At 42.1% G+C, this 24,610-nt stretch overlaps 1 protein-coding gene across 1 annotated transcript in view; it reads right to left on the bottom strand.

Moving 5' to 3' along the window:
- The window catches only part of ARHGEF6 (Rac/Cdc42 guanine nucleotide exchange factor 6), a 101,622-nt gene extending 77,226 nt beyond the window's left edge, over nucleotides 1–24,396 (bottom strand). The window contains exons 1-2 of the mRNA XM_038747918.1: nucleotides 24,226–24,396; nucleotides 23,088–23,171 (exon numbers count right to left, since the gene is read on the bottom strand). Of these exons, the coding sequence (XP_038603846.1) occupies nucleotides 23,088–23,171; nucleotides 24,226–24,390 (249 nt within the window). The 5' untranslated portion in view covers nucleotides 24,391–24,396. The remainder of the gene's footprint in view (nucleotides 1–23,087; nucleotides 23,172–24,225) is intronic.
- Between the last annotated feature and the right edge of the window lie 214 nt (nucleotides 24,397–24,610).

Here is a 24,610-nt window from a genome sequence, read left to right as displayed (position 1 = left end):
AGCCTGGGTCATCCATAAACTGGAAAGTCGTCCACTCCAAGCTTCTCACGGAAATTTTGTTTTCTGAAGTTCCAAAACGTTATTAAATTTCAGAATGCAATATGGTGATGATGGTGGTATTTGTTAAGCGCTTACCTATGTGCCAGGCACTGTACTAAGTATATAGCTAGAGTGTTTTCCTTCATCACAGGCAAAGGTCTCCTCGTTTACACATGTACGTTATGCAGACGGTTCTGATTCAGAAATACACTTCAGCTTCCAATATCTGGATATTTCAAGTAGATGGCCCTGAAGCACCCAGATAATTGAAGTGAAAGCAAATGTTTAAGCCTCATTTTTGAGGACTTCCTGAATGCGCAGCTCCATGCCGAGGCAACAGCGTCGAGTCTCCTTGATTTAACGGCTCAGTAAACCACAATGAGAAAGAAGACAACAGCACGAAGACAGATTATGTAAGAAGGGACTGCAGCACTGCCTGGCATGTAGCAAACACTTCAGTGAAGGCATTTATACATTTATACTCAGACAGTCCATAACTGAAAAACAAGGGAGTCTGGAACTACATTTCAGTAAGTGCTTTATGTCATACCGTAACTCTAACAAAAGAAATAATGCCGCAATAATGTCTCTCAACCACTGCAGAAGCAGAAATTAGGAATGCCATCCAAGGGCATAGTGAAGTATTTCCAAGGGTATATTTGGTCCTGTTCCTAGTTGGCCTTCAAAACGGCAGCTTTACCTCTACCCCAGTTGCTGCTTCTCCCTCTTCATTTCAAGCTCTTACTTTCTGGCCTACAAAGATGTCTGTTGGCGTGACGAAAAACGTACATTCATATTAAGTATTCTTCTCCCAGGAAGACGGCGAGGAGCAGAATCAAAGAATCGGCGACAAAATATTTGCATCTGTAAAGTGACAAAGACCAACTTCCACACGACAAGGATCGGAGGGTTGGCCCTGCCCCTCCTAGTAATGAAATAACTCAAATAGCTGTCAGACTTCAAGAGTTAGCAACAAGGAAAAAAAAACAACAACAAATAACAACTAGAAAAACTTTTAAGTGGACTAGCACATTATGAAGAACGCTTTGTTCTGGGCTAATGGATGTCAACAACGTGGGTCTACCCCCATTTGAAAATCTTAAATTTAAAAAAAAAAATGGGAAGGACTTCATGACCCCCTCTAGACTGTGAGTTTGTTGTGGGCAGGAAAACTGGTTGATGTTATATTCTTCCAAGCGTTTAGTAATAATAATAATAACGACGATAATTGTTAAGTGCTTACTATATGTTAATAATAATAATAATAATGGCATTTGTTAAGCGCTTACTATGTGCACAGCACCGTTCTAAGCGCTGGGGGGGATACAAGGTGATCAAGTTGTCCCTCGTGGGGCTCACAGTCTTCATCTCCATTTTACAGATGAGATAACTGAGGCTCAGAGAAGTTAAGTGACTTGCCCAAGGTCACACAGATGACATGTGGAGGAGCCGGGATTCGAACCCGTGACCTCTGACTCCAAAGCCCGGGCTCTTTCCACTGAGCCTGACTTGCCCAAGGTCGCACATCAAACAAGTGGCAGGGCACGGAGTGCTTTGCACACAGTAAGCGCTCAATAAATATGATTATTATTATTCGTTGTATAATTTTTATGCATTTAAATGATAAATAAAATAAATGAATTTATTATTAATGGTAATGATAATAGTAATGATGATGATGATACGCATTTTCTGGAGCACAATCGAATGAATACATTCATTTGGGTTTCTCCACGGGGTGGAGGCTCAGTTGACCCTCCTGGCTTCATTCATTCATTCATTCAATCGTATAAGCGCTTAGTACAGTGCTCTGCACACAGTAAGCGCTCAATAAATACAATTGATTGATTGATTGAGCGCTTACTGTGTGCACAGCACTGAACTAAGCGCTTGGAAAGCACAGTGTAGCAATAAAGAGAGAGACCATCCCTGCCCACAGCGGGCTTGTGATCTAGAGAGGGGAGAGAAACAGACATACAAACAAGTCAACAGGCAACAGCTCCGCCATTTGTCTGCCGTGTGACCTTGGGCAAGTCACTTCACTTCTCTGTGCCTCAGTTCCCTCATCTGCAAAATGGGGATTAAGAGTGTGAGCCCACATGGGACAACCTGGTTACCCTGTATCTACTTGTCAGCTGTGTGACTTTGGGCAAGCCGCTTAACTTCTCCGTGCCTCAGTTCCCTCATTTGTAAAATGGGGATTAAGACTGTGAGCCCCACGTGGGACAATCCGATAATCCTGTATCTACCCCAGCACTTAAAACAATGCTTGGCACATAGTAAGCACTTAAATACCATCACAATTATCACTTAAATACCATCATGATTATTAATATTATTATATTATATATATTATATATTATATAATTATAATATAATATAATATATAATATATAATATAATTATATATAGTAATAATAATATATTATATAATATTATATAATTATATATAATAATATAAGTATATATTATTAATATATATTAATATTATATTAACTCCCAAGCCTGGGCTTGGGAGTTAGAGGTCGTGGGTTCTAATCCCGACTCGGCCAACTGTCAGCTGTGTGACTCTGGGCAAGTCACTTGACTTCTCTGTGCCTCAATTACCTCATAGGTGAAATAGGGATTAAGACTGCCTTTAAAATACCATCATTATTACCGTTACCCCGGCGCTTAGAACAGCGCTTGGCAGATAGGAAGCGCTTAACAAATACCATCATTATTATTATTAGCCCGGCGCTTAGAACAGGGCTTGGCACATAGGAAGCGCTAAACAAATACGGTCATTGTTATTATTACCACGGCGGTTAGAACAGGGCTTGGCACATAGGAAGTGCTTAATATCATTATTATTATTAGCCCGGCGGTTGGAACAGTGCTTGGCACACAGTAAGCACTTAAGAAATACCATTATTATTATTATTATTATTACCCCGGCGGTTAGAACAGAGCTTGGCACATGGTAAGCGCTTAATACCATTATTATCATAATTATTATTATTATTACCCCTGCAGTTAGAACAATGCTTGGCACATAGTGCTTAAGAAATACCATTATTTTTATTATTATTATTATTACCCCGGTGGTTAGAACAGGGCTTGGCACATGGTAAGCGCTTAATACCATTATTATTATTATTATTATTATTATTACCCCGGTGGTTAGAAAAGGGCTTGGCACATGGTAAGCCCTTAATACCATTATTATTATTATTATTATTATTACTCCGGCGGTTAGAACAGGACTTGGCACATGGTAATTGCTTAAGAAATACCATTATTCTTCTTATTATTATTACCCCAGCGGTTAGAACAGGGCTTGGCACATGGTAAGCGCTTAATACCATTATTATTATTATTATTATTATTATTATTATTATTATTATTATTATTATTATTATTATTATTACTCCGGCGGTTAGAAAAGTGCTTGGCATATAGTAAGCGCTTAAGAAATACCATTACTCTTCTTCTTATTACCCCGGCGGTTAGAACAGGGCTTGGCACATGGTAAGCGCTTATACCATTATTATTATTATTATTATTACTCCAGCGGTTAGAACAGTGCTTGGCACATAGTAAGCACTTAAGATAAGCAGCGTGGCTCAGTGGAAAGAGCCCGGACTTTGGAGTCAGAGGTCATGGGTTCAAATCCCAGCTCCACCACTTGTCAGCTGGGTGACTGTGGGCAAGTCACTTCACTTCTCTGGGCCTCAATTCCCTCATCTGTAAAATGGAGATTAAGACTGTGAGCCCCCCGTGGGACAACCTGATCACCTTGTAATCTCCCCAGCACTTAGAACAGTGCTTTGCACATAGTAAGTGCTTAATAAATGTCATTATTATTATTATTAAGAAATACCATTATTCTTATTATTATTATTACCCCGGCGGTTAGAACAGGACTTGGCACATGGTAAGCGCTCAATACCATTATTATCATTATTATTATTACCCCGGCGGTTAGAACAGTGCTTAGCACATAGTAAGCGCTTAAGAAATACCATTATTCTTATTATTATTATTACCCCGGTGGTTAGAACAGGGCTTGGCACATGGTAAGCGCTTAATACCATTATTATTATTATTACCCCGGAGGTTAGAACAGTGCTTGGCACATAGTAAGTGCTTAAGAAATACCATTATTCTTATTATTATTATTACCCCGGCGGTTAGAACAGGGCTTGGCACATGGTAAGCACTTAATACCATTATTATTATTATTATAATTATTATTACCCCAGCAGTTAGAACAGTGCTTGGCACATAGTAAGCGCTTAAGAGAAGCAGCGTGGCTCAGTGGAAAGAGCCCGGGCTTTGGAGTCAGAGGTCATGGGTTCAAATCCCGGCTCCACCACTTGTCAGCTGGGTGACTGTGGGCAAGTCACTTCACTTCTCTGGGCCTCAATTCCCTCATCTGCAAAATGGGGATGAAGACTGTGAGCCCCCCGTGGGACAACCTGATCACCTTGTAATCTCCCCAGCGCTTAGAACAGTGCTTTGCACATAGTAAGCGCTTAATAAATGCCATTATTATTATCACTATTATTAAGAAATACCATTATTCTTATTATCATTATTATCCCGGCGGTTAGAACAGGGCTTGGCACCTATTAGGCGCTTAAGAAATACCATTATTCTTCTTATTATTATTACCCTGGCAGTTAGAACAGGGCTTGGCCCATGGTAAGCACTTAATACCATTATCATTATTATTATTATTATTATTATTATTATTATTATCCCGGCGGTTAGAACAGTGCTTGGCACATAGTAAGCGCTTAAGAAATACCATTATTCTTCTTATTATTACCCCAGCGGTTAGAACAGGGCTTGGCACATGGTAAGCGCTTAATACCATTATTATTATTATTATTATTACTCCGGCAGTTAGAACAGTGCTTGGCACATAGTAAGCGCTTAAGAAATACCATTATTCTTCTTCTTATTATTACCCCGGCGGTTAGAACAGGGCTTGGCACCTAGTAGGTGCTTAACAAATACCACGATTATTATTATGTAAATGAAGAAATCAATAAATAGAGTTGGGGGCCCCTGTCGCTGCCCTTCGGGGCCCGATGCCAGCCCCGGGCGGACGGAGAGAGCGACGTGGGGGCGAGCCCCCATTCATTCAATCGTATTTACTGAGCGCTTACTGTATGCAGAGCACTGTACTAAGCGCTTGGGAAGTCCAAGTTGGCAACATATAGAGACAGTCCCTACCCAACAGTGGGCTCACAGTCTAGAAGGGGGAGACAGACAACAAAACCAAACATATTAACAAAATAAAATACATAGAATAGATATGTACAAGTAAAATAGAGTAATAAATATGTACAAACATATATACATATATAGAGTAAATCAATCAATCGTATTTATTGAGCGCTTACTGTGTGCAGAGCACTGTACTAAGCGCTTGGGAAGTACAAGTCGGCAACATATAATAGTAATAATAATGGCATTTATTAAGCGCTTACTATGTGAAAGCACTGTTCTAAGCGCTGGGGGGGTTACAAGGTGATCAGGTTGTCCCACGGGGGGGGGCTCAAAGTTTTAATCCCCATTTTCCAGATGAGGTCACTGAGGCCCAGAGAAGTGAAGTGACTCGCCCCAAGTCACCCAGCTGACAATTGGCAGAGCTGGGATTTGAACCCGTGACCTCTGACCCCAAAGCCCGGGCTCTTTCCACTGTGCTCCGCTGCTTCTCCGAGATCATCATCAATCGTATTTATTGAGCGCTTACTGTGTGCACAGCACTGTACTAAGCGCTTGGGAAGTCCAAGTTGGCAACACAAAGAGACAGTCCCTACCCAACAGAGGGCTCACAGTCTAAAAGGGGGAGACAGAGAACAAAACCAAACATACTAACAAAACAGTCATTCATTCATTCAGTCCTATTTATTGAGCGCTGTGTGTGGAGCACTGCGCTAAGCGCTTGCGAAGTGCAAATCTGCAGCAGATAGAGCCGGTCCCTACCAAACACCAGGCTCCAAGGCGGGCCGCTCCCCAAGTCCCCTCCTTCCGCCAGCAGTCACTCACTCAGTCCTATTTACTGAGCGCTGGTTATGTGCGGAGCACTGCGCTAAGCGCTTGCTAAGTGCCAATCTGCAGCAGACAGAGGCGGTCCCTACCGAACACGGGGCTCCCGGCAGACTGAATCAATCAATGAATCAATCAATCAATCGTATTTATTGAGCGCTTACTGTGTGCACAGCACTGTACTAAGCGCTTGGGAAGTCCAAGTTGGCAACATCTAGAGACGGTCCCTACCCAACAGCGGGCTCACAGTCTAAAAGGGGGAGACAGAGAATAAAACCGAACATACTAACAAAATAAAATAAATAGAATAGATATGTACAAGATAATAGAGTAATAAATATGTACAAACATATATAGAGTAAATCAATCAATTGTATTTATTGAGCACTTACTGTGTGCAGAGCACTGTACTAAGCGCTTGCGAAGTACAAGCTGGCAACATATAGAGACAGTCCCTACCCAACAGTGGGCTCACAGTCTAGAAGGGGGAGACAGAGAACAAAACCAAACATACTAACAAAATAAAATAAATGGAATAGATAGGTACAAGTAAAATAAATAAATAGAGTGATAAATATGTACAAACATATATACAGTACCCGGCCCCGCCAGAAGTCACTCATTCATTCCATCGGATATACTGAGCGCTGTGTGCGGAGCACTGCGCTAAGCGCTTGCTAAGTGCCAATCTGCAGCAGACAGAGGCGGTTCCTACAGAACACGGGGCTCCCGGTAGACTGAATCAATCAATCAATCCTATTTATTGAGCGCTTACTGTGTGCAGAGCACTGTACTAAGCGCTTGAGAAGTACAAGTTGGCAGCATATAGAGACGGTCCCTACCCAAAAGCGGGCTCACAGTCTAGAAGGGGAAACAGAGAACAAAACCAAACATACTAACAAAATAAAATAGATATGTACAAGTAAAATAAATAGAGTAATAAATATGCGCAAACATACATACATATATAGAGTCAATCAATCAATCGTATTTATTGAGCACTTACTGTGTGCAGAGCACTGGACTAAGCGCTTGGGAAGTCCAAGTTGGCAACATATAGAGACAGCAACAGTGGGCTCACAGTCTAAAAGGGGGAGACAGAGAACAAAACCAAACACACTAACAAAATAAAATAAATAGAATAGATAGGTACAAGATAAATAGAGTAATAAATATGTGCAAACATATATACATATATAGAGTAAATCAATCAATCAATGGTATTTCTTGAGTGCTTACTATGTGCAGAGCACTGTACTAAGCGCTTGGGAAGTCTAAATTGGCAACATCTAGAGACAGTCCCTACCCAGCAGTGGGCTCACAGTCTAAAAGGGGGAGACAGAGAACAAAACCAAACACACTAACAAAATAAAATTAATAGAATAGATAGGTACAAGATAGAGTAATAAATATGTGCAAACATATATACATATATAGAGTAAATCAATCAATCAATCGTATTTCTTGAGCGCTTACTGTGTGCAGAGCAGTGTACTAAGTGCTTGGGAAGTACAAGTTGGCAACATATAGAGACAGGGGCCCTACCCAACAGTGGGCTCACAGTCTAAAAGGGGGAGACAGAGAACAAAACCAAACACACTAACAAAATAAAATAAATAGAATAGATAGGTACAAGATAAATAAATAAATAGAATAATAAATATGTGCAAACATATATACATATATAGAGTAAAATCAATCAATCGTATTTATTGAGCGCTTACTGTGTGCAGAGCACTGTACTAAGCGCTTGGGAAGTACAAGTTGGCAACATCTAGAGACAGGGGCCCTACCCAACAGTGGGCTCACAGTCTAAACGGGGGAGACAGACAACAAAACCAAACACACTAACAAAATAAAATAAATAAAATAGATAGGTACAAGATAGAGTAACAAATATGTGCAAACATATATAGAGTAAATCAATCAATCAATGGTATTTCTTGAGCGCTTACTGTGTGCAGAGCACTGGACTAAGCGCTTGGGAAATACAAGTTGGCAACATATAGAGACGGGGGCCCTACCCAACAGTGGGCTCACAGTCTAAAAGGGGGAGACAGACAACAAAACCAAGCACACTAACAAAATAAAATAAATAAAATAGATAGGTACAAGATAAATAGAGTAATAAATATGTGCAAACATATATACATATATATTGTAAATCAATCAATCAATGGTATTTCTTGAGCGCTTACTGTGTGCAGAGCACTGGACTAAGCGCTTGGGAAGTCCAAGTTGGCAACATATAGAGACAGTCCCTACCCAACAGCGGGCTCACAGTCTAAAAGGGGGAGACAGAAAACAAAACCAAACAGACTAACAAACCAAAACAGTCATTCATTCATTCAGTCCTATTTATTGAGCGCTGTGTGCGGAGCACTGCGCTAAGCGCTGGCGAAGTGCCAATCGGCAGCGGCTACAGCCGGTCCCTACCCAACACCAGGCTCCAAGGCGGGCCGCTCCCCAAGTCCCCTCCCTCCGCCAGCAGTCACTCACTCAGTTCCTCAGTCCTATGTACTGAGCGCCGATGGTGTGCGGGGCACTGTGCTAAGCGCTTGGGAGAGGACAAATCGGCAGCAGAGAGAGACAGGCCCTCCCCACCCACCACGGGGCTGCCGGCCGACTGAAGGCGGGCCCATCCCCAAGTCCCCTCCCCTCCCTCCCGGCCAGCAGTCATTCATTCATTCCATCGTACTTATTGAGCGCTTACTGTGTGCAGAGCAATCAATCAATCAATCAATCGTATTTATTGAGCGCTTACTGTGTGCAGAGCAATCAATCAATCAATCGTATTTATGGAGCGCTTACTGTGTGCAGAGCAATCAATCGTATTTATGGAGCGCTTACTGTGTGCAGAGCAATCAATCAATCAATCGTATTTATTGAACGCTTATTGGGTGCAGAGCACTGTACTAAGCGCTTGGGAAGCCCAAGTTGGCAACATATAGAGACGGCCCCTACCCAACAGCGGGCTCACAGTCTAGAAGGGGGAGACAGACACCAAAACCCAACATACTAACAAAATAGAATAAATAGAACAGATATGTACAAGTAAGATAAAGAGTAATGAATATGTACAAACATATATAGAGAGAGAGTAAATCAATCAATCGTATTTATTGAGCGCTTACTGTGTGCAGAGCACTGTACTAAGCGCTTGGGAAGTCCAAGTTGGCAACATAGAGAGACAGTCCCTACCCAACAGTGGGCTCACAGTCTAGAAGGGGGAGACAGACAAAACCAAACATACTAACAAAATAAATAGAATAGATATGTACAAGTAAGATAAATAGAGTAGTGAATATGTACAAACATATACATATGTAGAGTAAATCAATCAATAGATCGTATTTATTGAGCGCTTACTGTGTGCAGAGCACTGTACTAAGCGCTTGGGAAGTCCAAGTTGGCAACATATAGAGACAGTCCTTACCCAACAGCGGGCTCACAGTCTAAAAGGGGGAGACAGAGAACAAAACCAAACATACTAACAAAATAAAATAAATAGAACAGATATGTACAAGTCAAATAGAGTAATAAATATGTACAAACATATATACATATATAGAGTAAATCAATCAATCGTATTTATTGAGCGCTTCCTGTGTGCAGAGCACTGTACTAAGTGCTTGGGAAGTCCAAGTTGGCAACATAGAGAGACGGTCCCTACCCAACAGTGGGCTCACAGTCTACAAGGGGGAGACAGAGCACAAAACCAAACATACTAATAAAATAAAATAAATAGAATAGATAGGTACAAGATAAATAGAGTAATAAGTATGTACAACAGTGGGCTCACAGTCTACAAGGGGGAAACAGAGCACAAAACCAAACATACTAATAAAATAAAATAAATAGAATAGATAGGTACAAGATAGAGTAATAAGTATGTACAAACATATATAGATATATGCAGGTGCTGTGGGGTAGGGAAGGAGGTAAGATGGGGGGATGGAGAGGGGGACGAGGGGGAGAGGAAGGAAGGGGCTCAGTCTGGGAAGGCCTCCTGGAGGAGGTGAATCGTATTTATTGAGCGCTTACTGTGCGCAGAGCACTGTACTCAGCGCCTGGGAAGTCCAAGTTGGCAACATCTAGAGACGGCCCCTACCCAACAGCGGGCTCCCAGGCTAGAAGCTCATTCAATCCTATTTACTGAGCGCTGACTGTGTGCGGAGAAGCAGCGCGGCTCCGTGGCAAGAGCCCGGGCTTTGGAGTCAGAGGTCACGGGTTCAAATCCCGGCTCTGCCAACGGTCAGCTGGGTGACTTTGGGCAAGTGACTTCCCTTCTCTGGGCCTCAGTCACCTCATCTGTGAAATGGGGATTCAAGCTGTGAGCCCCCCGTGGGACAACTTGATCACCTTGTAACCTCCCCCAGCGCTCAGAACAGTGCTTTGCACACAGTAAGGGCTTAACAAATGCCATCATCATCATGATGATGACTGCGTTAAGAGCTTGGGAAGTGCCAACGGGCAGCAGCGGATGGGGGCGGGCCTTACCGAGCACGGGGCCGGGGGTCGGGGGCCGGTCCTGGCCTGGCCTGGCCTGGCCTGTGCGGTCCGGTCCTGTGCGGTCCGGTCCTGTGCGGTGCGGTCCGGTCCGGTTGGGGGCGGTTCCCGGCCGCGTTTTGGCTCCTCCTCCCTCGGCGGCGCCCCCGCCGGGCCGGCGCGGAGCGGAGCAGGCCGGTCGGAGCGCTCACCCGGACCTGGATCGCCCACGGGCGAACGGGAAGTGACAGCGGCCCCGACTGCGCATGCTTCGGCTCCCCCTGCACCGTCCCGACACACCAGCCCAACCTCTGCAGCCTCTCTACTCACTTTTTAGTTTCTTTTATTTATTTTCTTTTGACTCTACTCTTTATTTTTTATTTTCTTTTATCTCTACTTTTTACTTCTTCTTTTCCTTTTACTCTACTTTTTACTTATTTTCTTTTTACTCTACTTTTTACTTTTTATTTTCTTTATGTTCTTTTTACTCTACTTTTTACTTTTTATTTTCTTTTATTTATGTTCTTTTTACTCTACTTTTTACTTTTTATTTTCTTTTATTTTCTTTTCACTCTACTTTTTACTTTTTATTTTCTTCTATTTATTTTCTTTTTACTCTACTTTTTACTTTTTATTTTCTTCTATTTATTTTCTTTTTACTCTACTTTTTACTTTTTATTTTCTTCTATTTATTTTCTTTTTACTCTACTTTTTACTTTTTATTTTCTTTTATTTATTTTCTTTTTACTCTACTTTTTACTTTGTTTTCTTTTATTTATTTTCTATTTACTCTACTTTTTATTTTCTTTTATTTATTTCCTTTTACTCTACTTTTTACTTTTTATTTTCTTCTATTTATTTTCTTTTTACTCCACTTTTTACTTTTTATTTTCTTTTATTTATTTTCTTTTTACTCTACTTTTTACTTTTTATTTTCTTTTATTTATTTTCTTTTTACTCTACTTTTTACTTTTTATTTATTTTCTTTTGACTCTACTTTTTATTTTTTATTTTCTTTTATTTATTTTCTTTTTACTGTACATTTTACTTTTTATTTTCTTTTTACTCTACTTTTTATTTTTTACTTTATTTTATTTATTTTCTTTTTACTCTACTTTTTACTTTCTTTTATTTTCTTTTTACTCTACTTTTTATTTTTTATTTTCTTTCATTTATTTTCTTTTTACTCTACTTTTTACTTTCTTTTATTTTCTTTTTACTCTTTATTTTGTATTTTCTTTCATTTATTTTCTTTTTACTCTACTTTTTACTTTCTTTTATTTTCTTTTTACTCTACTTTTTATTTTTTATTTTCTTTTATTTATTTTCTTTTTACTCTACTTTTTACTTTCTTTTATTTTCTTTTTACTCTACTTTTTACTTTATTTTCTTTTATTTATTTTCTTTTTACTCTACTTTGTATTTTTTATTTTCTTTTATTTATTTTCTTTTTACTCTACTTTTTATTTTCTTTTATATATTTTCTTTTTACTCTACTTTTTACTTTTTATTTTCTTTTATTTATTTTCTTTTTACTCTACTTTTTACTTTTTATTTTCTTTTATATATTTTCTTTTTACTGTATTTATTACTCTATTTGACTTGTACATATCTATTCTATTTTGTTAGTATGTTTGGTTTTGTTCTCTGTCTCCCCCTTTTAGACTGTGAGCCCACTGTTGGGTAGGGACTGCCTCTAGATGTTGCCAACTTGGACTTCCCAAGCGCTTAGTCCAGTGCTCTGCACACAGTAAGCGCTCAATAAATATGATTGATTGATTTACTCTATGTATATATGTTTGTACATATTTATTACTCTATTTTACTTGTACATATCTATTCTATTTATTTCATTTTGTTAATATGGTTGGTTTTGTTCTCTGTCTCCCCCTTCTAGACTGTGAGCCCACTGTTGGGTAGGGACTGTCTCTAGAGGTTGCCAACTTGGACTTCCCAAGCGCTTAGTACAGTGCTCTGCACACAGTAAACGCTCAATAAATACGATTGATTGATTGATTTTATTAATGATAATAATAATAATAATGTGTTAAGCTTTTACTTAGAGAAGCAGCAACGTGGCTCAATGGAAAGAGCACGGGCTTTGGAGACCCAGCCCGCCAACTGTCAGCTGTGTGACCTTGGGCCAGTCATTTAGCTTCTCTGTGCCTCTGTCACCTCATCTGTAAAATGAGGATTAAGACTGTGAGCCCCACACGGGACAATCTGATCACCTTGTATTCCCCTCAGCGCTTAGAATCAATCAATCATATTTATAGAGCGCTTACTGTGTGCAAAGCACTGTACTAAGCGCTTGGGAAGTACAAGTTGGCAACATATAGAGACAGTCCCTACCCAACAGTGGGCTCACAGTCTAGAAGGGACAGTGCTTTTGCACATAGTAAGCGCTTAACAAATGCCATTATTATTATGAGAAGCAGCGTGGCTCAGTGGAAAGAGAATGGGCTGTGGAGTCAGAGGTCATGGGTTCAAATCCCGGCTCCGCTAATTGTCCGCTGTGTGACTTTGGGCGAGTCACTTCACTTCTCTGGGCCTCAGTTCCCTCATCTGTAAAATGGGGATTTAAGACTGTGAGCCCCCTGTGGGGACAACCTGATCACCTTGTAACCTCCCCAGGGCTTAGAACAGTGCTTTGCACATAGTAAGCGCTTAATAAATGCCATTATTATTATTACTAGGTGCCAAGCACTGTTCTAAACACTGGGGGAGATACAAGGTCATCACCTTGTTCATTAAATCGTATTTATTAAGCGCTTACTGTGCTTTTAGACTGTGAGCCCACTGTTGGGTAGGGACTGTCTCTATATGTTGCCAACTTGTACTTCCCAAGCGCTTAGTGCAGTGCTCTGCACACAGTAAGCGCTCAATAAATACGATTGATTGATTGAGCAAAGCACTGGACTAAGCGCTTGGGAAGTACAAATCGGCAACATATAATTATAATAATAATAATAATGGCATTTATTAAGCGCAAAGCACTGTTCTAAGCGCTGGGGAGGTTACAAGTTGATCAGGGTGTCCCACGGGGCTCAGAGTCTCAATCCCCATTTTACAGATGAGATAACTGAGGCACAGAGAAGTTAAGTGACTCGCCCAAAGGCACACAGCTGACAATTGGCAGAGGCAGGATTTGAACCCATGACCTCTGACTCCAAAGCCTGAGCTCTTTTCCACTGAGCCACACTGCTTCTCATATAGGGACGGTTCCTACCCAACAACGGACAGACAACAAAACAAGTAGACAAGCTGTCAGTACCCTCAGAATAAATAGAATTATAGCTATACACCATTAATAAAATGGAGTAATAAATATGTAGAAATAAAACAAGTGCTGTGGGGAGGGGAAGGGTGTAGAGTAGAGGGAGGAAGGTTGTCCCACATGGGGCTCGCAGTCTCAATCCCCATTTTACAGACGAGGTAACTGAGGCCCAGAGAAATTAAGTCGATGCCTGTCTCCCCCCATCAAGGCTGTGTGCCCGTTGTGGGCAGGGATTGTCTCTATTTGAACCCGAACTGTACTTTCCAAGCGCTTAATACAGTGCACGGTAAGCGCTCTTTAAAGAAGATTGAATGAATGATGCCTGTTTGGGAAGCAGCGTGGCTTAGCGGAAAGAGCCCGGGCTTGAGAGTCAGAGGTCATGGAAGTCTTTTAACTTATCTGGGCCTCAGTGACCTCATCTGTAAAATGGGGACGAAGACTGGGAGCCCCACGTGGGACAACCTGATTACCTTGTATCCCCGCCCAGCGCTTAGAACAGTGCTTGGCACATAGTATGCGCTTAACAACTACCATTATTATTATTAGCTATGTTTTGTTGTCTGTCTCCCCCCTTCTAGACTGTGAGCCCGTTGTGGGCAGAGATTGTCTCTATTTGTACCTGAGTTGTACTTTCCAAGCGCTTAGTACAGTGTTCTGCACACGATAAGCGCTCATTAAATCCAATCGAATGAAGGATGCCTGTTTACTTGCTTTGTTTTGTTGCCTGTCTCCCCGCTTACTATGTGCAAAGCGCTGTTCTAAGTGCTGGGGGGGATACAAGGTTATCAGGTTGTCTCGCATGGGGCTCACAGTCATCATCCCCATTTTACAGATGGGGGAACTGAGGCTCTGAGAAGTTAAGTGACTTGCCCAAGGTCACACAGCAGACGTGTGGCCGAGTCTGGATTCGAACCCATGACCTCGGACTCCAAAGCCCGGGCTCCTTCCACTAAGCTAGACCGTGAGCCCAACCAACGTGTTGTTTGCCCCCCCTCCCCGCCCCCCCAATGGAATTTCTTAAGCGCTATGTGCCAAGCACTGTTCTAAGCCCTGGGGTAATTAATTAATTAATGACGGCATTTGTTAAACACTTAATAATAACAATAATAATGATAGTGATGGCATTTATTAAGTGCTTACTATGTGCAAAGCACTGTTCTAAGCGCTCCAGACGTCTTGTGATTCAGAGCCCAGTTACAGCTAGGACACAGAACCCGTTCATTCCAAGATCACAAATAGCCTCCTTTAACAGAAGCACTGTGGCTTAGTGGAAAGAGCCCGGGCTTGGGAGTCAAAGGTCGTGGGTTCTAATCCTGCCTCTGCCATCTGTCAGCTGTATGACTTTGGGCAAGTCACAACTTCTCTGTGCCTCAGTTCCCTCATCTGTAAAACGGGGATTATGACTGGGAGCCCCACGTGGGACAACCTGATTACCTTGTAGCTACCCCATCGCTTAGGATAGTGCTTGGCACATAGTAAGCACTTAAATAATAATAATAATAATAATGGTGGTATTTGTTAAGCGCTGGTATTTGTTAAATACCATCATCACTATTACTTTTAGATCCCATCTTAACCCTCCTTGATCTCTCCGCTGCCTTTGACAGTGCGGAGCACTCATCTCCCAGCAACACTAGCTAACCTTGGTTTTTAAGACGCTCCTGGTTCTTCTCTTACCTTATTAGCCGATCCTTTCCAGTTTCTTGCCTGCTCGTCCCATACCTCCCACTATATGCCTGTGAGTGACCCTCAAGTCTCTGTTCTGTGTCCCTGCCTCTACTCAATATTCACTCATTCCCTTGGGGAGTTTAACCACTCCCAGACCCTCAATTACCCCTTCTCTGCAGCTACGTCCCCAGCCCTGATTTCTCTCCTTCTCTGCCATTTTCTCCTCTTCTCTGCCATCTTGCATTTCCTCCAGTCTTCACACCATCTCTACATGGATATGCTGCTGGCACCTCAAGCTCAACATGAACAAAGGCTGAGCTCCTCGTTGTCCTTCCCAAATTCTCTGTCAATCAATCATATTTATTGAGCGCTTACTGTGTGCAGAGCACTTTACTAAGCGTTTGGGAAATACAAGTCGGCAACATCTAGAGACGGTCCCTACCCAACAGCGGGCTCACAGTCTAGAAGGGGGAGACAGACAACAAAACATAATCACAAAATAAAATGGTCCCACCTCCCTTTCCCATCACAGCTGATAGCACCACTACCCTTTTCTGTCTCTCAAACCCATAACCTGGGCATATCCTTCTCCTTCAACTCGTAATCTGTCACCAACCCCGGCATCAATTCTATCTTCACATTTTCAGAATCAATAACCTTGCTATGATTCCTCACTGACGTCCTGCCCTCGCCTAGTGCTAAAACCACTATAAAATCTATTTCCTCAAAAATATTTCTAGAATCCACCCTTCCTCTCCATCAGAACTGACACCATGTTGGGCCACACACTTGTCATATCCTGACTGGACTCCTTGCAGACCTCCCTATGTCCAGTCTCTCCCCACTCCAGTCCATAGTTGCACTTCTCCCCCACTTGCTGTACAGGTAAAATTAAATTTTTACTTTCACCTCTGAATACATCCATACTATAAACTTGGATCATGTTCTCAGTGGAAGGAATACATGACTGGGAGTCAGAACACCTGTGTTCTAATCCTGCCTGCCTGCTGGGTGACCTTACATGAGTCGCTTAGACTTCTTTGTGCCTCAGTTGCCTCTTCTGTAAAATGAGGATTTGATATCTGGTCTCCCACCTTAGACTGTGACATCTTTTATCGAGCCCAGTACTTAGTACAATGCTTGGCACGTTGTGTTTAATAAATACCATTATTTTTTATCATTATTATTATTATGCTGTGACACGTTGAGAACTCAAGAATTGCCAGGGTTTGAAAACTGGAATCCAAGATCCAGTTGGGGTCACGAAAAACCAGGCTTGTGCTGGCTGGACATACGATAAGAATGGAGTACCTTCTTATAAAATGAAAGAGGGTAACTGAACTACCTCCTTCCCCTCCCCACAGCACTTGAATATCTTTGTACAGATTTATTTCTCTATTTTACTTGTACATTATTTACTATTCTATTTGTTAATGATGTGCATGTAGCTTTAATTTTATTTGTTCTGAAGATTTTGCCACCTGTCTACATGCTTTGTTTTGTTGTCTGTCTCCCCCTTCTAATCAACCAATCGTATTTATTGAGCGCTTACTGTGTGCAGAGCACTGTACTAAGCGCTTGGGAAGTACAAGTCGGCAACATATAGAGACAGTCCCTACCCAACAGTGGGCTCACAGTCTAAAAGACTAGACTAAAGATTAAAAGACTAGACCCCGTTGTTGGGTGGTGTGCTCTACACACAGTAAGTGCTCAATAAATACGATTGAATGAATGAATGAATGATGAGCAGAAGAAATACTGTAAGCTCAAACTGAGGGATACCTAATTAATGGTGCATTGCTATTAGATAGAAATCAAAGCAGGATGCAAAACAAGCTGAAATATATCAGAGCAAAGGTGTCGTAGCAGCTGGAAGATGAATAGACAGAGCTGCAAACAGCAACAGGCTTTCCCAACTACACTTAATGTGATTAGTCAGAGAACAAGCCAAAAATCTACTGCGGCCATTCATGCCACACTCAAACACAAGAACAGCGATACTGCCAGCTGTATCTTCAAATGTGAAAGACGAAGTCATATTCCTGCATCATCATCACCGCCTTTCTTGGTGATTCTATATCTCCTTCCTTCCTCCCCTACCTAGTCCCATCTTGGAACATATTCCCATTGCACTTTTACAGTTTTCCACGCAAATAGAGCAGTACGGCCTAGCGTATAGAGCACAGGCCTGGGAGACAGAAGGAACTGGGTTTTAATCCCACCTCTGCCGCTTTTCTGCTGTGCGACCTTGGACAAGTCACTTCACTTCTCTGTGCCTCAGTTAGTACACAGGTATTACATGTGTCCCATGTGAGACGTGGACTCTGTCCAATCTCACTGGCTTATATCTACCCCAGAACTCAGTACAGTGCCTGGCACATCAAAAGCTCGCTTAGTACAGTGCTCTGCACACAGTAAGCGCTCAATAAATACGATTGATGATGATGATGCCACACTCAAACACAAGAACAGCGATACTGCCAGCTGTATCTTCAAATGTGAAAGACGATGTCATATTCCTGTATCATCATCACCGCCTTTCTTGCTGATTCTAGATCTCCTTCCTTCCTCCCCTACCTAGTCCCATCTTGGAACATATTCCCATTGCACTTTTACAGTTTTCCATGCAAATAGAGCAGTATGGTCTAGTGCATAGAGCACAGGCCTGGGAGACAGAAGGAACTGGGTTTTAATCCCACCTCTGCCGCTTTTCTGCTGTGCGACCTTGGGCAAGTCACTTCACTTCTCTGTGCCTCAGTTAGTACACGGGTATTACATGTGTCCCATGTGAGACATGGACTCTGTCCAATCTCACTGGCTTATATCGACCCCTTTTAGACTGTGAGCCCACTGTTGGGTAGGGACTGTCTCTATATGTTGCCAATTTGTACTTCCCAAGCGCTTAGTACAGTGCTCTGCACATAGTAAGCGCTCAATAAATACGATTGATGATGATGATGATGACACCAGAACTCAGTACAGTGAATGGCACATCATAAGCTCGCTTAGTACAGTGCTCTGCACACAGTAAGCGCTCAATACAATTGATGATGATGATAAGCTCTTAAATACCATTAAAAATAACGGTAATGCCCTTGATTTTATTCATGCTTCCATCCCAGGTTTTTCTCCCCCAATTTATTTGACAACCCAATTCCCTAGGGGTCATCATTTCTAATTCCCGTCTTCTGCCCCACATCCTACCAACAGCTGCATCCTCCTTAAAAAAAAGACTTGTTTGCAACATTAACTAATAAATGGAATTTCTGTCATCCTTGGGGAATAAAAGTCTACCTCAATCTGTGCAAGTTTCTCCTTACAGGCAAATGTAATTGATTTTCAAATTAATTCTTGAACTCTCCTGAAATTGTCAATTAATTTCTAGAGATTTGAACATTCGTCCTCTGAAGACTGGATTTAAACAATCGGCTCGTTTGGCCCACCCCTCTTTGGCCACACTAGTCAAGGCTCACTGCAGCTTGTCAATTAATTTCTAGAGATTTGAACATTCGTCCTCTGAAGACTGGATTTAAACAATCGGCTCGTTTGGCCCACCCCTCTTTGGCCACACTAGTCAAGGCTCACTGCAGCTTTCCCCGAAGTGAACAGGGCAATGCCACATTACCTTGGGCAATGTGGTCCCTTTGGTTGCTCTGTGATAATAGGGTTTTCTCGAATTAAAACCCGCTTCTATTTTAAGTGAGGTTAATGTGACTTGACGCCCTAAATTTGCACCTTTAAACATCAGTGACAGCTCCTGATTTCAGAGAATACTAACTGGGAATGTAAAAAGCCGGCCCCTTTGTCTCTGAATAGCCAGCTTATTGCTTGAACTGAAAAGGCATACTATCCAGCATGTATTTAGAGAAAACAAACAGTAGCTCCTTATAAAACTGTTTTGCATGAACACCTTTCTTCTAGAGAAGCAGCATAGCCGAACAGATAAAGCACAGGCCTAGGTGTCAGAGGACCTGGGTTCTAATCCCAACTCCAAACGTCTTAACTTCTCTGTGCCTCAATTTCCTCATCTGCAAAGTGGATATTCATGCAGTAAACCTGATTAGCTTGTATCTACCCCAGTGCTTAATAGAGTGCTTGGCACAAAGTATACACTTAAATACCACGGGGTGGGGGGGGGGGGGGAATAAAACAAAGAAGACTAGGTGCATCAATATCAAGGCCCCAGTGGCTTATTGGGCAAAGATAAATACATATTTTTGGATACTGATTATCCTGATACCTCCTCTTCCTTGAGACGGCTTAGTGACCCCTCTAAATGCTTTGAGAAGCAGGAATTGGGCAATAGTGGAGAGGGAGGTGAGGAAGACTGGTTCTCTCTAAAGTGCCTCCCAAATCCTTCTAGTGCCTTCTAGACTGTGAACCCATTGTTGGGTAGGGACCGCCTCTATATAGTAAAGGCCAAGTTGGGGAAACTGTATATCAATCAATCGTATTTATTGAGCGCTTACTGTGTGCAGAGCACTGTACTAAGCGCTTGGGAACTTGTACTTCCCAAGTGTTTAGTACAGTGCTCTACACACAGTAAGCGCTCAATAAATACAATTGATTGATTGATCTAAAAACTAGTGTAATTCAGCTCACCTGGAATCAATCTGTCTGTCTCTGTCTCTCTCTCTCTCATGATTTGGGTAGCAAATCAATTGAAGAGAGTCAGGAACAAAGTGGAAGGTAACCAGGGTAAAGGTTTTTCATACCTGAATTTTCCCCCACGCCAATTCCCTCCCCCCGTCTTTTTTTTTTTTTTAATTTAGGTTTAGCCCAAGAAACCCAGGTTGTGTTTTTCTGTCCTCAGAACTTTCTGAAGCTCGCTAATTATGTTGCTTCTAACTGCTCCTTCCTCCTTCTCCCTCCACTCCAGGCAATTCTTCTTCGATCTTCCTCTCTCCTTCCCTCCTTTGCTCTCTTCTTGCCCCCACCTTCCTTTCCGCTTTAAGGTTGGAGCCAATAAGAATAAGCTTGAGCTGGAAAGGATTGCTGCAACAGAACAGTCTCCTTTCTCTCCTTCATTTAATTCACCTGTCCTAGGGAAAGTCTCCTCTCCTAACAGCTTCTATCACTTGTTTCCATATCTTAATGCGCAGTTGCTTCCTTTACCTGTAAAGGTATCTCTTCCCTGTTGGGCTGTAAGCTCCTTGAGGGCAGGGATAGTGTCTGTCCACTAACTCTCCCAAGGCTTAGTACATACTCTACAAAGTAAGCACTCAGTAGAAGGAGAAGCAGTGTGGAAAGAGCCCGGGCTTTGGAGTCAAAGGTCATCATCATCATCATCATCATCATCAATCGTATTTATTGAGCGCTTACTATGTGCAGAGCACTGTACTAAGCGCTTGGGCAGTACAAATTGGCAACATATAGAGACAGTCCCTACCCAACAGTGGGCTCACAGTCTAAAAGGGGGAGACAGAGAACAAAACCAAACATACTAACAAAATAAGATAAATAGAATAGATATGTACAAATAAAATAGAGTAATAAATATGTACAAACATATATACATATATACAGGTGCTGTGGGGAAGGGAAGGAGGTAAGATGGGGGGATGGAGAGGGGGACGAGGGGGAGAGGAAGGAAGGGGCTCAGGTCATGGGTTCGAATCCCAGCTCCATCAATGGTCAGCTGTGTGACTTTGGGCAAGTCACTTAACTTCTCTGGGCCTCAGTTTCCTCATCTGTAAAATGGGGATTAAGACTGTGAGCCCCACATGGGACAACCTGATCACCTTGTAACCTCCCCAGCGCTTAGAACAGTGCTTTGCACATAGTAAGCGCTTAATAAATGCCATTATTATCATCATTACATGATGCCGATTTGCACTTCCCAAGAGCTTAGTACAGTGCTCTGCACACAGTAAGTGCTCAATAAATACGATTAAATGAATGAATGAATCCCCCAGGACAAACTCTCTCCAAAAGTGGGTACAAAGGGAATTGCTTTATTCCTGGCTTTATAGAGTTCCGGTTTTTCTTCTACTCTGAACGTGCTGAAAAATCCTCATAAAATATGGAAATAAAGGGGGAACTGTTATAGCTTTCCACTGAATGTTTGAAGTGGGCCGGGTGCTTCTTTCCGTCTGCCTCCTGGTTGGTGTCCGCAGGGAGAAACCCGGCTCCCGGGGCTGACTTTGGAGGGGCCTTCAGGCCAGAGCAGGGCAGGGAACAGATCTTCAAAGATCCTAGTCTCAGAACCCAGACCCACACAAACTTTGTCTGCCCCCGAGAATAAGTCTGCTTATCCCAGCCCAAACCATAATTTGGCCGCTGACACCTGCTGATTCTATGGCTAGGATGAGCAAAGAGGCCTGAGAGAAGGATGTGGGTTCTAATCCTGACTCTGTCGCTTCTCATTCATTCAGTCGTATTTATTGAGAGCTTACTGTGTACAGAGCACTGTACTAAGCACTTGGGAGAGTACACTATAGCAATAAACAGACCCATTCCCTGCCTCCAATGAGCTTTCTCTTCTGTGTGACCTTAGGCAAGTCACAACTTCTCTGTACCTCAGTTCCTTCATCTGTAAAATGGCGATTAAGACTGTGAGCCCCACGTGAGACATATCTGATTTAAAAACAAAGACGACCAGATAACACCAAGGCCCCAGTGGCTTACTGGGCAAAGATAAATTCCTTAACTTTGGATAGTTATGCCTGGCACATAGTAAGTGCTTAACAAAGACCACGGAAAGAAAAAAGAATTCTAGTTTCTATTGCAGAGAGGCTGCCCTTGATGCCAGAAAGCAGCAGGAGCTTCAGGGGAGGGTATATGCAAGAGAGGTAGTCATTTCAGGGGGCAGATCAGAGCCTCCGGACTTCTATCCCTGGGTAGATCTAAAGGCCCGATATCAGAAATTGTTTGACCGTGAAGCCTCCTGCCCTACCAGTTTCTGCTTGAATGAGGAACAACCTCTCCAAACCATCGAGATCCCTCAATCATCCGCCGACACTGTCAGGCCACGTAGTCACCCTCAATGCGGCGAAATCAACTCCACACCCGACCACTGCAGAGCTACAAATGATACCATGCTTTCTGGATGATCAATCAATCGTATTTATTGAGCGCTTACTGTGTGCAGTACAAGTTGGCAACATATAGAGACAGTCCCTACCCAACAGTGGGCTCACAGTCTAAAAGATGAAGTCTCACCATCACACACATACAGTGCCCTGGTCAGAAGGGACTTAATATGAGAATAACCCTGTTATGTTGTCCCCTCCCAAGCGCTTAGTACTCTGCACACAGAAAACGCTCCTTGACTGATTAGGTTGTAAGTCCCACGTGGGCCAGGGGCTATGTCTGCTCAGTTTGTCTTGTATCTACCCCAGCACTTAGTACAATGTTTGGCTACAGAGAGAGTGCTTAACAAATATTATTATGATGATAATGAAAGATTACTGGGAAAGACCACCCTATCATTACACCATTGAAAATAGCAACCAATATCTGCCGATTTCTAAATCAGATGTGATTTCTACTTGATTTTGAGGCTCCGATGGTGCCCCCCTCTTGGTTAGCAGAAGCCCAGATGACTCCAGGGAGAGCAACTGGACAAACTTACCTCTATCTGAAGTGATGCACATCCTTTCAGAAATTCCTTAATATTGCCGGTGCAGTCTGCTTCCGTTTTGGGCTCCTGGCAATACTAAAGAAACAACCAACAAATTATTTCGTGAGATTACATCTGAGATCAACCAGACTGAATGTGTGCTCCCAGCATGTCTGGTTAACTTCATTTTGTTGAACGAGGGTGAAGTTGCTGTGAAACCAGGAAGAGAAAGAGCCGCTGAAGGAAATGATGTAAAAACAGTTGGGTTTTTGTTCCAAATGTCAGTCTTCAAAGTGCCCTGGTCTAAAGGCACAAAGTTGGGTTTCTGAACTTTTAAAGAAGTCCCAAACCACCCTCATTAATGTACATTTTCTTCTCTGACATAAACAAAGTAATACTTTTAGCAGCTGCACTGGACTTTTAACTTGTTCATAGTTTTAAATGAGGAAGTCCCTTCTCTCTCTCCATCATTTACTAAAAGCGTGTTTTCCCTCTTTCCACAAATGAAGCTGCCTTCTTTTCCACCTTTGCCAGGGCCAATTTGGATTTCCTGTCTGAATGCCCAATCCAATGCACCAAATGAGTTCACTGGATTAATCAAAAGACATATGGACCTTAAGTTAGCAGAGACCAGTTACAATGTCCATCTAGACTCCTTTGCTTTTTTCCCCCCTTTCCTGTTTCTGGAATGCTACTGCCTTTAAACCTCAAAGATCCTGTTTACTAAATATTATTTTGCTCTAGGATGAATTTTCAACACCCAAAAATGCGAATTTTACAAGAAATCAGAGTTGGTTTCACGTTAACCACATCCAACTGCCGTATTTAAATGCAGACATAAATACATTAATTTCTACCAGTTACTAACAGTGAACGGTATTTTGGTTAGTTGGCGCCGTGGTACTAAAAAGACCTTCCTCTTTTAGATTTGTTTTTAAATCCTATTTACCCTCTAGTCCATTTCAAAAGGACATTTTATTTTCCATTTCTCCCTGACTACTAAAAACGTAAAAAAAATCCTTTCAACATTTAGGAAAACACCTAGAGTTTAAGTTTGCCCCAAGGATTAGAAAAAGATGATCCGATGCCACGTCAGAATCGCTGCCATGGTGTTAAGAGTTCCGCAAAAGAGCGAACATTTAAAAGTTACCTTTTCCACAGATCCAGGAACCAGTCTGTTGATCAGTTTGCACAGTACCACCCCATTTTTCAGAGAACACTTCAAGAACTCCTCTGGATCAGAGATGGTCTTTTTGGGTGAATTTAAAACTCCCAAAGATATAAGCCATGTCACGATTCGCTCTTCTGGATTCATTGCTGAGGACTGTGCATTCAAAACAGATCTCGAGGGCAGCTGCAAGATCTAACCCACATCCGTGATTGCAACTGCTGTATTCTTTCTTCCTTTTTGTGTTTTTTCTTTGGGTTGCTTGCAGGGTTTAAGATAATTTCTCACATCCAGCAGAGAAACCTATTCAAAATGTAGGATGTAAAAAACCCAAAAGCCATCCTCAAAATGAAGCAGCCACGGAATT

Source organism: Tachyglossus aculeatus, chromosome 6, assembly GCF_015852505.1.
Source record: "Tachyglossus aculeatus isolate mTacAcu1 chromosome 6, mTacAcu1.pri, whole genome shotgun sequence".
Lineage (NCBI taxonomy): Eukaryota > Metazoa > Chordata > Mammalia > Monotremata > Tachyglossidae > Tachyglossus > Tachyglossus aculeatus.
Note: the sequence above shows the minus strand (reverse complement) of the source record. Positions and strands in the feature narration are given on the sequence as shown.